Source organism: Prosopis cineraria, unplaced genomic scaffold, assembly GCF_029017545.1.
Source record: "Prosopis cineraria cultivar Desert tree isolate PC_DT_omini unplaced genomic scaffold, ASM2901754v1 PC11, whole genome shotgun sequence".
NCBI lineage: Eukaryota > Viridiplantae > Streptophyta > Magnoliopsida > Fabales > Fabaceae > Prosopis > Prosopis cineraria.
In genome coordinates this window covers 17,869,346-17,887,294 of record NW_026555342.1, presented here as the reverse complement: position 1 = coordinate 17,887,294, position 17,949 = coordinate 17,869,346, and the positions used below count along the sequence as shown (strand labels likewise).

The 17,949-nt window shown below is 32.1% G+C and overlaps 2 protein-coding genes across 2 annotated transcripts; both read right to left on the bottom strand.

Moving 5' to 3' along the window:
• Nucleotides 1–7,464: 7,464 nt before the first annotated feature.
• On the bottom strand, nucleotides 7,465–10,007 carry LOC129286232 (P34 probable thiol protease-like). Its single transcript, XM_054922243.1, has 3 exons — nucleotides 9,648–10,007; nucleotides 8,253–8,390; nucleotides 7,465–7,626 (listed from the first exon to the last, which is right to left on the bottom strand). The coding sequence occupies exons 1-3, from the start codon at nucleotides 10,005–10,007 to the stop codon at nucleotides 7,465–7,467; spliced, it is 660 nt and encodes a 219-aa protein (XP_054778218.1).
• Nucleotides 10,008–13,591: 3,584 nt separating this feature from the next.
• LOC129286231 (cysteine protease XCP2-like) lies at nucleotides 13,592–15,253 on the bottom strand. Its single transcript, XM_054922242.1, has 4 exons — nucleotides 14,775–15,253; nucleotides 14,030–14,150; nucleotides 13,803–13,943; nucleotides 13,592–13,702 (listed from the first exon to the last, which is right to left on the bottom strand). Exons 1-4 carry the CDS (start codon nucleotides 15,251–15,253, stop codon nucleotides 13,592–13,594), a joined length of 852 nt encoding a protein of 283 aa, XP_054778217.1.
• Between the last annotated feature and the right edge of the window lie 2,696 nt (nucleotides 15,254–17,949).

Here is a 17,949-nt window from a genome sequence, read left to right as displayed (position 1 = left end):
GTCAAGTAGCTTTTTTTTTTTGGTCAAAGGCATATTTCTTCATGTAGCTGAATGCTATGGGAAAATAATTATTTTTCATGGTCCACCCACGAATTCTTGGAGTAATCCATTTCCTCATTTACAAATGCATAGGAAATGTTACTTAGCATTGGTTTGTGTGTGTTTTAATAAATACAAGGCTGTTACTTTATATTTTGCCGATCGATCCAAACTCAAGTTTTTTATTAATAACTTCTCAGTGTCAAAAAAATTGTACATCCTTGTCAAATCTCACGTACCAATGAATTTTGTGTTTTTGTTTTTCTATCTTGTTCAGTTGCCTCGTTTTGTGTCGAGATTTACATTTGCACCATAATCATTTATGTTTCAGTGGACGCCCATGTGATTCTTGTGAATAATCTCCACGTCATCGAAGGATGAGTAGATCTTAGTCTCTGTGATCCTTGTGAAATACCAGTGCTTGAGCACTTCAGTGGACGCCCATGTGATTCTTGTGAATAATCTTAAGGAATTTTACACACAATTGAAAAGAGAATAATTCGATATAACAATTACTAAAAGTATTTCAAATCACATTAAATTCAAGAACAACTAGCTTAAAATAAATGAAGCTGTTTAACACTTGTCTTTGGAAAATCAAATTGACCTATGAACAGAACATTTATCAACATTTATGAATTAAAACCCTTGATAAAATATGTGTAAGTCAATTAAAATTCACTTTTTTTGGGACTTTACAAAACAAGTAACAAACATGGACTCAATATCAAGAGATTAAATGACCAAACATGGCTTATGTCATGAAAACAAACGTAGGTACGCAGTCCACAAGGATAATGCCAATCAAATGCAACTTGAGACATAAAATCAAATATGAAAACATAGTTCACAAGAGTAGGTAAATATGGAAAAATAGAGTTAGTTTAAAAGTAGGTAACTACTTTATTGGGAGCAAAATTCGGTTAAAAATGCCTTACATTTTTGAACGGAGGGAGTATTTCTTAAATCTCAATATAATAAATCTTAATAGATAATATATCATAATAATATATACAAATCTCAACTAAATAAGTCTAAATAGATAATATTTTGCAATATTTTTACTATGTGACTTTTTTTTTGTGAATTGTAGGGAAAAACTTATTTGTTCTTGTGGTACTTATTCGAGAGACATTTGAACTCTGAAAAGAATAAGTTTAATTTATATACGCACATATTGTAATAATTACCATTCAAGTTTTTAAAAGATAAAACTCATTTATAATAATAAAAGTATTTTTGCAATAATAAAACTAAGGATATTTTAAAATAGTATCTCATAAAAGTTTAAAAAGTTTATTATATCTCATCAAATATGACAAACAAATGTAAGGATAATTTCGGAACGTATAGAGGTTGTAAATTATCGTTTGATAAAACTAAATCATAGTTTAAGCATCCTGAATGCAGTGTAGAGATTTAGACGGTCCACTTAGTGGCCAAGGCTTCAAAAATATTCTTAATTATCATTGTCTTAAGGCCCTGTAACTTCAGTTGGTTTTTGGGCCACAAAAATTACACTTAAAAAAATACATTTTTAGTGCAAACATAATGATTATTGCATTTTGATAAATAATCCATAAGTTTATATTGGGGGAGAATGGCAAAAGAAACCCTGAGATATGCCAATGACAAAACAAATATTGTGAAATGTGATAGTTAGTTTGTAGTCTTTAGGAATTTGTCTGACATATTGAACTTTTATGAAATGATAAATTTGTCCTCAATTTAAAATTTGAAATCAAACATATGAAGGACAATGAATTTAGGTTTTAGTTATTTTCCGAATTAAATGAGTCGTCATGCTCTATTCTTAAATAGTCACTGTCCTCCATATATATGTTGCATTTCACTTATGAAAAAAATGGCAGAAAAATGTAAATTTAATGAGAATAATTGGACAGATAAAAATTTTTTTAAGAAAATAAGGTTTCACCTAATTATTTTTTTAGAATCGTGAATTATTCATCAATATCCTATATTATGATGTAAAAAGAATATCAAACATTATCGAGCATCTTTTTCTCCAGCATCTGGCTTTATCTTATTGGTTCCTGGGGATACATACCAACTTGTATGTGACGTGCTTTCCTTTGATTTGTTGGTTTATTCTTTTAACTTGTAGCTACCAACTTGTATTTGACGTGCTTTCCTTTGATTTGTTATTTAAGCTCTCTTAAATTAAACAATGAGTTTAGGTGATATGCGCACATGTTCTTAATTGAGACTTACGTTTTATAAATAAAATCCATTTATAATTATACATGATCAGTCCTTTACAGTAATAATACGAGCAACAAAATCTCCACAATGCGTTTGGCTTTCAAGCACACAAGAATTACACTACAAAATAAGGCCTTTTACTTAGAGGCAAGGGATGATATATGTCATTTATTTAGGAAAAATCGCACCTAGGACCCTTGACAACCTATAAAAATTTATGTCATCTCAGTGCATTTTCCTACAATTTCATATGCTTTTTGATGAAATTGTGCATACTTTTGGTACATATAATAAGAAAATATGCATATCTCACACTTGTGTTTAAATGACAAAATCTTAGTGTAAATTGTGCATAAATCTTATCTTGGTATAATTAATCTTGGGTTTACAAAATTTCTTCCCTTCTTAGGTTGTTGGAGTATTATTTGAGGAGTAAAAAAGGAGTTATGAAGTTATTACATCAAAAAAAAGTCAAAACAAAAAGTGAAGAATTAAGCTTTAGCCTAAGCACTTTCGGCCTCAGCTGACAAACCTTGGCCCTCAGCCAAAAGCCAGAGGCAGAATACTACTGGTACATTTTAGTTATAGTTGAGGAAGAATTAGCTGCAACCGAGAGATCCTGACTGAGAGGTTTTGGCCGCAATCAATGAAGAATTGGTCACAACCAAAAGCTTTTTATTGAAGCTATGCATTTTTGAATTAGACTTGAAGCTAGGGTTACATATGCAAAATTCTTGCACTTTGAGAGCTAAGTTGCAATTTTTAGAGATTCCTTGAGACTTGCTCTGCTAGGGTTTAGGGTTCTTGAAGGAGATTTGACCAAGGATTGAAAATTTGAAGAGGTTCAAGTAGATTTTCTTTGGTTTTTCTTCTTATCTTCCCCTTTCTCTCTTTATTTCTAATATGGATGCTGTATATTGTGACATTTATAGCTCATGTCTAAACATGAGTAGCTAGTTCTCTTGTTCTAGGATTATTTCAAACCTTTGTATAGATTAAAACTTGAATATTCCTCTCTTTTAGTAGTTAATAATATATATGTATTTATTTTATCCTATGCTTAATACTTTTAAGTACTTGATCACTATTTAGATTGTTTTGTTCACTTGAGTTGTGCTTGAGAGAGCTAATTTAGGTGTAGAACTTGGATAAAATAGTGTTGGACTTGAAAATTACAAAGATAGATGGATGGTTTTATCAGTAAAATAAAGATATTTTATTAACCCTTCATAGTCACATTAAAATTGGCGCTTAAAAAAATTGTTTTCAGTAATTAATTTCAAGAGGTTGCCAAAATTTTAGTGTTTGCAAATATACTTGATTTTGACTTGAGAAAGCTTTTTCAAGTGAATTGAAATTTTAGACTAACACTTATTTTCATTAACATTCTATTTGAGAGGAATTAATTTAAGTTTTATGAAATACAAAGGGGAGAGATAATCCTAGATCCTCGCCTTTGAAAGTCAAGCTTTCAACAAGTTTTAATTAATTTAAAACACTTCTTAATTTAATTTTTATTACTTTCACACAAGCATATTCTTGATTTTTCTCAACTTATCTTAAAGTTTAATAGTGAACTTTAATCCTCTTTTGCCTCAATCCTCGTGAGAACAGTAACTTTGTAATATTCTACACTTGTGACGACTCATATGCTTGCAGTAACGCTTGAAGGCAAACAACCCTAGAGGAGAAAAAAAATGCATTTAGGAACCCAATGCATTCTAAAATTATTCTAAAAGCCCAATGGCCCTTTTTGCAAATATGTTTTAAGGAGAGAAGACACAATTGCCCTTAATGAGAAAAGAAAACAAGTACAAGTTCATATTTTTACAATAAGATGTTCACATTCACAACTTTAGGATCATATATTAATAAGGGATTATCTATTAGTATTGAAATTCTTGTTTGGAGTTGACAAGTTCGTGTTGGCCCTGTTTACAAATTTGTTATCCATTCACAAGTCAAAGTTCAGATTTTATGATTTCATACATTCAAAATTAAGGTTCACTGATAGCAAGTTTACATTTGTATAACTACATGTCCACAAATTAACAAGTAATTGTCCATTGATAATGAACCTAACGTTCTTTCTTTCTCCCTAAGGGCAATTTTTTTTCCCCCTAAAATATATTTGCAAAAAGGACCTTTGAGTTTGCAGAATAACTTTAGAATGCATTGAACTTTTAAGTGCAACTTTTTCCACTTATTTATGCCCCAACACTCGCACGAGCACATGATGCCAGGCTTTGTTATTGCTTCCAAGTTCCATCGACTGAGCTGCTTCATATAGCAGAATCAAGTTTCAGAATGTTCTTGTTGGTTGGAAAATAAGCAAAGCCATTGATGTTGCAGACACCAAAATCATGGCCCCTGTGTTTCTTTTTTGATGTAGATGTTGACCCCCAATCTTGACCCCATGAGTTCTTCACAATCCAATAATCAAGACCAGTTCCGAGTGAACCATATCCAACAATCAGCATAGCATGATCAACATCCCAGTGTTAAACAAGCTTTCGATGGATCTCTTTCCTTGTTTCAAAGATGCAAGTGTTTGTTTGTTCATTGATTTATGCTGTTTATCTTCTATTTTGTTTTATAACTGATAATTTTTTTTTAACTTATGTGATCCGTACTCAAAGAAACGGGGCTTTTTAAATAAGGGAAATATTCAGTACCTAATTATCCTTATTTAGTTAATATACTTTTTTCCAATAAAATAAAAAAATAATTTTAAAATGTTAATAATATTAATAACAAAAGCTTTTTTCAAAAATAAATAATATATAAAATATTCACCTGTCTTGATTTAATTAAAAATATGCATTTTAAGTATATAAAATTAAGTACAAAAGTTCTTTATTTTGGTAATTGCCCAGCAAAATATAATGCCATTTTGTTTCCATGATCTTACAGTGGAATTTTTGAATCATTTGGTCCTTTACTGTAAAGTCCTCTCTACTGTGGTCCTTTATTAAATTTCTCCTAAATATAATTGAAGAGAAAAGACTTTGAGCTCTCTGAACTTCGATGGAGACCAAGATGTTGTCAACCTCTCACACGGGTCGTTGCTTACAAGTCCCCACCAGCACCTTGGTTAATTATAATTTATTTGTGATTCAAAACCATTTTTTGTTTCAAGAATTTGCAAATGGATGCTAAATATTTCGGAGATTTTAAAGAATTTTGATGGGATGTGAAAAATAAACTGAATATTACGCTTTATTGTCCCATAGGAGATCGAGTACAACATTTGGATTCTTGTATAAGCCCTTTACAATGGAATAATCTCTCAAGAAAATAAACCAAGAATTACAATACCCACGAGATTTTTACTCTTGGCCCAATACAAGTGGCCTGGCCTAATGACCTGATGCAACACTCATATCAATTATTTTATTTTTGTATCTCTATGTTGATGGATGGGCTCGGTGTGTTGTATGAATGAATTTTTAAAAATAAGGTTTGGTATTTATAACTAATAATGAACAGTATCACTTGTTATAAATTTTATATTTAACATTTTATCCGATGTCCCTGAAGGAATTTATATTCAATATTAATATAGTAAGTTGCGAGGAATCTAATAAAAACTGAGAGAGAGAGATTTGAGAAAACATGAAGCACAAAAACGGGCTTCTTGCTAGGCTTAACAAAAGCCCAACTCACTCAAAATGGGCTTGGCATGCATGGATGATTACACTGGTTAAGCAGGTCATGTTTGAATCTTAAGCTAGTTCAGTGTTGTCATTGATTTTGTCATTTATGATTTTAAACTTTTTTATTGGCCAATGGATACCAAATATGTCATAGATATGAAGAGTTATCTTCATTTTTCCAGGATTTCACATGAATGTGTTATATCTTTGATGCTGAAACAAAGCCAACAATAAATTTAGCAGCTGAAACCAAAGCTTTTTGGTCCAAGTTTGCAAACCATAGATTTTTGTTATGTTATATATGCGGCATCATCACTACTTCTAGCCATATTTTGCCTTTTTTGTTCATATGATCAATCTCCTAGGTTGCATATTTAAATAAAGTAGGGTTCAGTAGTAATTAAATGACTAATTTGGATTTAAAAAGGTCGAAAATTAGAACCTTGTTGATGAAAAAGCCATACGGGGAATCTTCCCCTATCTAGACATGATATTGCTTGAAGATGAATTAGTCACTCATTTTAGATACAAATAGTCATGAACTATGCATATTTAACCCATTTATTAAATAAAAGCAAGGTTATTACTTTTTACTTGATAGGATATCTGTAATTTAACATGTGGAAGTGTGAATGTCTGCGTTCCCTATCTAAGATATCTTAAAAGCTTGATAACTTTGTTCAAGCATGACTTGGTGAAACATTGCAGCATAAAACTTCGTTCAGATCAGTGAGATTTGTTGTGTCCCTCTGCAAACGCAAGCTTATAGGCTAGTTACTGTAAGCTTCCATTATATTTACTGAAGCAAGAATTGCTCACCCATAACCTATAAGGACGTGCGATCAAATTTCATTGTTGATATAAAAACCTTATTAGCGAGCAACCTATATGTATTTTTATAAGTGTTCTTTAAATTTAGAAGCATGCCCTGAACCTTGTGAACCCCAGTGCCCAAGACGCCTAAGCATGAAGCATCCTCCTCACACAAGATAAATTTGAATGCAAGCATGTCGTTTCATCACATGAGAGTGACTGTACTCAATTGCTGTTAAAAATTACAAGCAACGAAAAACTGGGACACACCACCAACTTGACCGATCAAGTAGCTAGATTACTAGTCTAGAAATGTGTCTAAACAAATCAAATATCAAACTAGGTACAAATCAATCCAACTATTAAAAGGCATTTGCAATTGCATTTTGCTATTGTTATGTAGCAGCAGACAAACAAGATCCGCGACAATATTGAGGGACACATGTTTTTTATTAGAAATAACACGCAAGTTTCAAGCAAAGCTCTATCACAAATAGAGCATTTATTCTCAAAGCTTACATATATAATGGAGTTGACTAAGCTTTATAAAAATAAGGCAAGTGCTATGCCATTTATTCATGTCAAAGACACTTATAACTAGCTAGACATATAAAGTGGCATTATCATATAGAATTACTTCGAACTGCTTTATATAGCAGAATCATGTGGCGTCTCAGGACGTTTGGTTGGGTAAGCAGCAAAGCAATTTATGTTGGATACTCCGTCAGGGACATTAGGGTTTCTTCTGATGAAGATCTTGTCCCCATGAGTGTCCCCACGAGTTCTTCACAATCCAATAACGTTGACCAAAAATTGAACGATATCCAACGAGCAACACAGCATGATTAACTCTACACGGTCGTTCTTCGTGGATGATGATATCATCAAAGACTCCCTACCCATGCATGTTCAAAGAAAGCAACTTTAGTGTTCAATGAGGAAACAAGATGATAACATGTGAAATATGGGATCTTCGCTCATATCAAGGACGGCAATAAAATATTTCTTTGGAATAATGTAACTTTTGATTTTGCAAGTTTGTCCAAATTATTGATTTATTTTTTTCAGTTTAATTTTTTATTGATTTAGTCATTTAAATTTACTTTAATTATCGATTTGGTTCTTACTGTTTAAAAAGGAAGTAATATTGTTAAAATTCACTGACATATATAGATAACAAAATATTGATTGCAATCATGTAGATTTTAATTAATTTTTTTTTCTTATTTTGAGAGTTAATCTGTTTTAAAATTTAAAAAAACTCGCAAGATAATTTAAGAAAATAGAAGAGATTAAATTAATATTTCTTTTTTAAAAGATTTTTATATTTAATTTTTATAATTAGGAATCCTTTTCATGTTGAAAGTATAGAATGACGACCATTAACTCATAGTTAGCTTTATACACATTTAACCATGACCCGTGTAACATGTATCAATTTGGAGTTCAACAAGAAATTAATATAACTCCTCTTAATGGAAATATGTATATTTAACATCATGGAGATTATTCATGACTTACTTGCTGGTAGTACGAGAAATCTCTCGTAACATTGACAGAAATACTGACTGGCTGCTTAGCAGCGGCACAGAAGAGAGCACTTTCTGATTTGTATGTCTTATTTACATAGCCATCAATAGTTGCAGCAATCAATTTTTCCTGTTTCATAAGAAAGAAGAAAAAGAAGATGAAGAAGAAGCAAATTAAACAAGAATCAGGCAAGAAGACACAAATAAAGATTTTGTAGCAGAAGGAACAATTAATTAACACCGACCTTTTCGTGATCACATGTACCATCTTTGGCCGTGTATGGATAATCTTTTTCTAAGGCAATGCCTCCATTTTGTATGACATATTCAAATCCTCTTGTGTACCACCCTCCCTTTTCACAGCCTAAGTTATATGGCTCGCAAGACATAAGTTGTTGTTCGGAGACGTTGCCAAGATTACCTGTGGCTATTTTTTATATTCCTTCAATGGCTCCCGTAGCAGAGAATGCCCAACAGCTTCCTATATATACATATGAATTTACAAATTAGTTTCTATTATTCTTGGTACAAACATTACATATTGAATCTAGATAAACATAATATTTTTATAATAAAAAATTTCAAACCGTAGTAAAATGTAAATAAAAAATAATTTATTACCTATCGACTTAAAAAATAAGAATAAATGAAACCATTTCAATTTTATTCTCTCTTTCCATAACAATTTTTTTTTCTGTATCTGCCTTACATTAAGTACTTTTTTACTAATTTATTTTATTTGAACTATTTTTATCAGAGTTTAAATCCAGATATAGAAAGTAATTAAAAAAAAACACCCAGTTGAAGCAAGGAGAGATTGGAAGAAAATTGTGAACTTCACTTACAAGTTTTATGTGTGTAAGTGGTATTCACTGTTAAGTTTCTCTTTCTATTTCACTGCATGAAATACTTATGGTGTGTTTGTATTTAAAGGTTTGGATTTTGATTTAGTCCAAATCTCTCAATTGAGTACACAAAAATTTGTGCATTTGGAAATCCATTTCTTATTAATTCATTTGTAATTTCAAATGACAACATGGTAGATATAATTTGAATCAATATTTGTAATTTATTTTTCAATAAATAAATTTTGTTAGGGACCTCACTGTTATAAATTCCATGTTATGGGACATTATTGTCAATATTCTCCTAGATTTTAAATCTAAGATCCAAACTCCGCAATCAACACGCAACATAAAGGATTAGGTTCTGTGAGTAACACTTTCCACACGAGCCTTGGTTTTTAACATGAGTTACAGCTCCGAAGACCCTCCAATCAATGGAAAGAGGTGCATCTGGACAGAAATCATTGTCAGACCCCATGTTCTCATCATTGTTAATGTTGTCATCATTTTGTTCAAAAAAAAAAAATGTTGTCATCAATTACGGGTTGCTGATGACCCAAGTATGTTTTGCTGAATTCCTCGAAAGCCAAATCTGAGAACTGATTCAAACCCAAACGGTAGGATGTTGTCTTGGAATTCTTCTCCACGATATACTTCAAATTGCTTTTGAAAATCTCAAATCTGTTTTCCTTCTCATCTCTTGATCCGTATTCTCGTTCGTATTTCTTCTGCCACATTCGGAATAGCTCACGAATGTCTTCCTCTGAAGTGAACTTGTCTAATTTATCAACATCGTCATCACTTAGAATGGGGTACTCACTAGGAATACTGAAGGAGAGACATATGTTGGAAAAGAAGAGGAACACAAGAAGAAAGAGAGACTTAGAGATGAGAGAAGTCATTGTTTAATCAAATGAGATATCAAATGATTGAACTACTATCATTGCGTTGGTATATGTCTTGTATATATAGAGCCTTTTCACATTCTTAATCCTTTTTTTTTAATTTTTTTGTCATTTTTTATAATTTTCTTGGTCCTTTTTATCATTCTTCAGTTACTAACAGTCAAAATTAACTTTTGTTAATCATAAGGACTACATGGCACTGTTTTCAAAAGTAGAGGAAAAACATTATACAAAAAAATAAGTCTAGGGTCTCAAATATTCTTAAACCTGTAGTTTAGGAGTTGAATTGTCCATTAACCGTAGTAATTTAAGAAAATATAAGAGACCAAATCAATAAAAAATAAATTAAAAGATCAATCAATAATTACAACAAACTTAAGAGATTGAAAGTTTGATTGTCCTAGAAGGAAATATTCTTCTTATTGTAATGAAAGGAAATATTCCTTAATGTGCTTGAGTTTGCACTGTCTATATTCCCAATTTCCCATAACACCCGTGAAGTCCTCGCCCCCCACATATATGATGAAATCACAATGGTCATTAAGAATCTTGGAAACCTTATCGTATAAAATTGTATCAAGGGTTTGCAATTTAAGTCCATAAGTTAAAAAAAAGAAGTAAATACAGGGTAATATGAGGTCTTTAAAAAAATGGACCACCTTATCGTGTATATGTATAGGTGGTCCGTTTTGGAAGAGTTAAACATATTCTTTAAGAAATATGTCACGTAGATTATTAAATATTCTTTAAAGAATTATTAATTTAGTTACCTTTTTTATCGCAAGCATCAATTTTAATTTTCTAATTAATAACTATAATTATATTATTAATTCAATGTTAAAGTAACAAATTAAGAGCAAAAGTCGAAGTGATATTTAAATGATAAGGTTTTAGTATTTGAAACATAAGCTTTGAAAATAAATTCGTTTGTAATTATTAAAGTATTTTACAGTAACTAAATTAAAGCAAAAAATATTCAAAATAATAAATTATTAAAGTAAAAATATTAAAAGAAAAAGTCCAAATTAAAGTTGCAAAATATGACAAAAAAAAAGAGAGACAAGATTACACTAATATATGCACGAGTTTCACACCGTGTTGTCGCCACAGATATGGAATCAAAATGGCCATTAAAATTCTATCTTGTAGAGATTCTTCAAAATCTTATCTTTAACTAAATCGATGGTTTTCCATCTGTCCATGCAAATTCTTTGCAGTATCATTAGATTCTGTCCATTGCTTCATAAGTTTGGAAGTTATTATGGTGGTCCATTACTTCATTTTCCGGAGAGACGAACTTTTAGGAATCTCATGTGGTCCGTCTTCTGGAGGTCCCAACAAAAGACTGTACTCATTTCCCATAGGACGTACTAACAATATGTTTAGAGTAAATTCAAATGTTAGTATTTTCTAACAAACATTAATTCTTCTGTGTCTAAAAACACATTTCATAGGATAAATAATTCAAAGAGGCTTTATATAGGATAATTACTACAGCAATATTTGCAATTATATTGTCAATATTTGAGTTTTTTACGTTTTGATAGTTAAAGAGCACGCATGAGACTTATCAATTCACAAATTCAGGGACCTACTTCTGTCATTAGTTATCTTTACTTGGAACTTATGTTTCATTTCGCCCTTTTTTTTCCTTCTAGAATGAACCATCCATAAAATTTTGGCATTCTAGTAAGATCTTGACCATGGATGGAATCATATCCCACTAATGCATGGTTAATCACAATAAGAAACCATGCAGTTTTTCCAATCAAAGATTCTCTAGCAGTGCAAAAGTATTTCCACATTCAAAATATGTAGAAAGGAAGACAATGAAAAGAGAAAAACTCATAATCAATGTTGAATTTCCACACGAGTCCTCAAGCCTTCTGTCCAGTCTAGTAATATAATAATGACCCAAAATGATGAAACCCTTGAGTTATATAGAGCATGAAACCTAATATATTGAGTTTCAAGTGAAATTATGCGTATCAAAGCTTGCAAATCACCATGACAAATCTCCTCTATGTATATATTATAAGGAAATTAGGGCAGAGCAACATGCCATTGAATGACAAATTTGTAATTTCCCCAGTTTTTGTCAAATTAGATAAGTTTCTTCAATGTATAACTTTCTTAATTCTTTTCTTCAGTTTCAACCCATATCCATAATTCTCGGCTCTCCGACAAAGATTGAAGATCATACAAGCAGACATAAAACTACCAATTAAAGCAAGGGAACCAATATAAGACTATATATATATAGATATATATTATAATATCATAGTAACACATAAGGATAATAAAACAATGTTTCATTTGACATTAAATTTCTTAAGAAATAATTTTTTTAGAAAAACTATAATATAAATAATTATTATATAAATAGATAAAAATATAATAATGTATCATATTAATAAAAAAATAATATCAAACAAATATATATTTTAATAATTTATTTATTGATATATGTGTCTAACTAAATATCATATATTTAATTTCTCAAATAAATAATAAAGATCTCTTTCCATTCAACTCCAAACAAGGTGAACACAAATGTATTTGGAAGTGTGCAGTCACGGATTCAAATGTCGGCCAAAGAACATATGATTTGAATAGATGACATGGCATGTGACAATGATGTGGTGATGAACCCATCAAGTGGCATGGCAATGCTTATGACCAAATGCATGCCACATTCCGCATTATGTCATAGAGTTGAAATAGTTTATACCTAAATTTAGCTATGGTATGATTTAATTTGCCATGAAAATTGCAAATTCCATCGGCAACATATTAGTGACCTTTTTTTATATAATAGTGACAGTTTCTATTAACACACTAATTTCATTGCTAATTAATCTGTTTAGCAATGAAAAGTTCTGTTACTAATCTATTTAGATAAGGTTTCCCTAATATGCACGAGTTTTACAGTCTTCGTATGCACGAACAAAAAGTCGTCCCGACATATATGAAATCAAAAGGACCATTAAATTTCTATATATTGCGATTCTTCAAAATCTTAGCTTAAATTATATTGAATCCATGGTTTGCTATCCAAGTCCATGAAAATTCTTTGCCCCATCATTAGGTTGTGCATTATTGGTTCTCAATTTTTGAAGTTATTTTGGTGGTCCATTACTCCATTCTTTCAAGAGCCAAACATCTAGTAATCTCATGTGGTCCGTCTTATAGAATTTCATGCCAATTAACAATTTGAACATGAGATAACATTTTTAATATTTCATGCTAATTAACAATATGCAAGCGAACCTCAGCATGCTTCATTTGATCATTTCAAGTGTACAAGTAATTAAAACACAAACAGATCTTTTATTCATAAAGGCAAGTAATACGCCATTTATTATATTCATGCCAAACACACACACGCACACTATCATTGGTGCTGCATGTATATATATAGCACTTGGAGCTGCTTCACATAGCAGAATCAAGCTTATGAATGTTCTTGGTTGGGTAATAAGCATAGCAATTGAAGTTGCATAAACCATAAGGATCACCAGTGTTTCTTTTGACGTGGATTTAACCATCATCTTCCCACCAATCTTTACCCCGTGAGTTCTTCACATTCCAATAATCATGACCATCGCCATATGAACCATATCCACGATCAGCATCGCATGACTAATATTCCAATGTTCAACGTTTGTGCAGCTACTCGCATCAAAGAGTCCCTGCCAATATGTTAATTTAGTAAGCCAAATGGATGATGAATTTATATGTTATATTTCAATCAATTGTCACTGCTCTCGTTTGAAACAAAATATGACTTACACCCGCGTAGTGTTGAAAGTCTTCGGTACTGGCATACATATAAACACTAACAGGCTGCCTAGAGACGGCGCAAAAGAGAGATTGTTCTGATAAGGATGTCACATTCCCATAGCCATCAATAGTAAGAGCTATCTTTTTTTCCTGTTTAAAAAAAAAAAAAAGCAAAACCAGAGAATCAGAGCGATGAGAAGGTGTAACCCACAAAAGTAAAGAACAATATTATGGACCTTTTGGTGATCGCAATTACTATTGACAGCTTCATAAGGATAATCTTCCTCTGAGGCAATTCCACCATTTTTGATGACATATTCAAATGCAAAGAAGGCTTGGCCTCCACTACAACCGTAGCTATTAGGATCACAAGACACAAGTTGTTGTTCAGAAACGCTCACAAGAGTATTGTTGGCTATTTTATTTTTTCCTTCGATGGCTCTCGTAGATGAGAATGCCCAACAGCTTCCTATAAAACATATACATGATATTGTATTAATCCTGTGTCTTCCAAATCGTTCAAGCTATGCTCATCAAATTAAAAATAAAGATAATTAATGCAATATATCTCGTGAAAATAGTCACTCAAGACAATCCAAATCCATTGACACTTACCACAGACACAGCCTTGTTGTTTAACATCAGTTACCACACCAAATCCAAATAATCCATATAAATAAAGTAAATACTCCCTCCATTCAAAAAATGTAAGGCATTTTTAATAGAATCTTACTTTTCAACAAAATAATTATTTGTCTTCAAATTAATACCATCTTTTCATATTTACCCCTATTTAATAAAGTATTTTAGTCTAAAATAAATAAAAAAATAATTTATTCATTAGGGGCACTTTTGGAAAAAAAAAGTAATGATTATACCTTATAATACTAAAAATATCTTACATTTTTTAACATTTAATCCCTCAAAAAATGCCTTACTTGTTTGAATGGAGTAAGGTTTAAAAAGACGATTTATGAACACTTATCACATTGCTTTTGGTCTTTGATGTCTGTGACAGCTCCAAAGTCCCTCCAATCCAAGGATTGAGTTGCATATGGACGGTAATCGCTGTCGGGCTCACCAATGTTGCCTCCCACTATGGGATCCATCTCAATTAAGTAGCTTTCTTTGAATTCTTCTAACGTCAAATCTGAGAATTGGTTCAAACCCAAACGATAGTCGTAGTCTGATGTTCTTTTCGCATTTTTCTCCTTGATGTACTTCACATTGTCCTTGAAAATCTCAAATCTCTTTAACATCTCGTCTAGGGTTTCATATAACCGTTCGTGATTCCTCTGCCACACTTGGAACACCCCAAAAAGCTCTTCCTCAGAGGTGAACTTGTCCAGATCATCACTGTAATTCAGAATGGAACATTCGCTAGGACTGCTGAAAGAGAGACATATCATTGAAAAGGAGAAGAAAAGAAATAGCGACTTAGAGAGAATAAGAGAAGCCATTATTGTTTGCTCAAATAAGAAATCAAGCGATGGATAGACTTGGCATTTTTGCTTAAGTGTGTCCAGTATTTATTGACCCTGGAGTAAGAAATGAAAACGTGAAAATATTTTTTATTCTTTGAAGAAAATGGCAACCAGGAAAATGTACTAAATTCGTATGCGTCATTAAGGTCCATATAATAAATTGAAGTTGCAAAATATGGTAAAGAGAAGACAAAATTGTACAAACATGCACGAGTTTCACAGACTTTTTATTGGCATCCACGTAAAGTCGTTCCCACAAATGAAATCACAATGGCCGCTAAATTTCTGTCTCATTGTGATTCTTCAAAACCTTATCTTAAATTGTAGCAATGGTTTGGTACATATCTAAGTTCATACAAATTATTTGCACTGTGATTAAGTTGTCCCTTATTTAATAATTTTGGAATTTATTTCGGTGGTCCATTATTCCATTTTTCAAAGTGCCAAACTTTTGGGAATCTCATGTGGTCCGTTTTTCGGAAGGCGAAATAAAAGACTCTAATTATTTTCCAAACAACTGACAATATGCTTAGAGTAAATTTAACCCTTAATATTTTATAACAAATGTTCATTTTGTTCTATATTCCAAAAAAAAAATTCATAGAATCAATCAAGCTTCAAAGAGAGAAAATAAGAGTTTTTCTGGATGTTTCGAGAGCACTCTCAAGCCAAGCCAGTTACACCCTCAGCACTTTAATGCACGCATGCTGCCAATTCCATAAACGTGCATAAAATGTTATAAAATTATTCCCTCTCATTTTTTTAAAGAAGAGAAAACTGCACATAACGACCCATATCATTTATATATTTTGATAATGCCCCATCACATAATTGGGCTTAGGTTTCAGCCTAATCCACTAAAGGTAGATAACCCAACACTGTGCATAGATGACTCTCCTATACAATAGAGCAGGTGAGAGACCTTGTCATTTATAAGTTAATTGGTTCGATTTCTTGATTAAGGTGGTCTCACGTGGTCATTACTTTTGGTGATAATGTTATCAGAGTCATTGAGAATTGATATGAACACAATAAAATGGTATAAAATGCGTTACGTACCCATTGTCAAAATTTAGGCGCCGATGAATTGACTGATTTCAAGTTTTTTTTTTTTTTTTAAATCAACGGTAGCAAATAGTACGCGTTTTATTTGCTGCAATAAAAGGAAAAACTTAATAATTATGTATTTGTTTATCGGCATTCCTTTTTTTTAATTGGGAGTCTCTTCTAGACGCGCCAGTGAGGGACCCTCCATTAACGTGGTATTTTTGTGTATAGAGGATTCTCCTATATAAATCTTACAAGAGCACGTTTTATTTGTTACAATAAAAGAATACAACTAAATAAAATAGACATTTGTTAATAATAATGGGAGCAAAAGATGATTAAGGTGGTACCGTCTTAAGGGACTTATATTGATACCAAGTAGATTGAGATATTACATTTAAGACCAAAACAAATGCTTCAATTAGCTTCTATATTTAAGATTAGATGGCGTACATAGACGGACACACAACTTAAATGGACAAGCAAAAAAAAATGATTCCAATAAAAAGTAAAAAAATTTAAATCATTTTACATAGGCTAGTTTCATATCATAGTTTGCACATAAGTCAAAAGTGTTAGATTGTCCAAGTGCGAGTGGACATAAGATGATATGGGAAGAACCATATGAAATAAAGTTGGATTTAATAACTAATATACACTATAAAAAAATTGACTTAATGTTGTCGCTAAAAGTCAAAAAGTCACTACTGAAAGTTTTCAGCAGCGACAAAAAGTCGCCACAATGTCACCGTGAGAGCTCTTGTTGCTGATTCAATCTACGACAACAATAAAAGTTGCTGTTAAAAGTTGAGAATTGGCGACAACAAATGTTGCCATAGAAAAAAAAATTGTCACAGCCAAACAATAGTCGCCACTGAAAGTTAAAAATCAACGGTGAAATTTTGTCGCAGTAAAAACCACACATCAGTGGCGACTATTTTGTTGCTGCTGAATGTTAAGTATCAGCGGCGACATTTGTCACCGCGAAAGCTACCAATTATCGGCGACTTTTTTGTTGCTACTAAAAATTAATGTCGATTCACTTACACACATGGCACCATGTCACTGTCCACGTGGCGCCCTATCTCACGCCAAGTGACGCCATGTCACCCTCTACGTAGGGCCCCACCTCGCACCATGTGGCACTATGTCATCCTTCACATGTCGCCCCCACCTCACGCCACGTGGCACCATGTCACTCTATGTCTCTCACCACACACCACGTGGCGCCCCACCTTACGTCACATGACGCCATGTCACCCTCCACATAGGGCCCCACCTTGCACCACATGGTGTCATGTCATCCTCCACATGTCGCCCCCACCTCACACCACGTGGCACGTGTCATCATGTGACCAATTTATATTTTCATTTTGAAAGTTGTTCCCTCCAAGGTTTAAACTCATGACCTCCTCCTTTTGTATCCAATACATCGACATGGCAATTTAGTTAAAAAATATATATTAATAATTTCATGCTTATTTTGGCCATTAAACATCTCAACTACCTTTTGAATAAAATTATCCAAACAAATTTTAGTTTATCTAATAGACTTCTAAAAAAAACATATCCAAACATAAATTATATTATATTTATTGACTTTTTTTCTAACCTTAGTTTGCTAA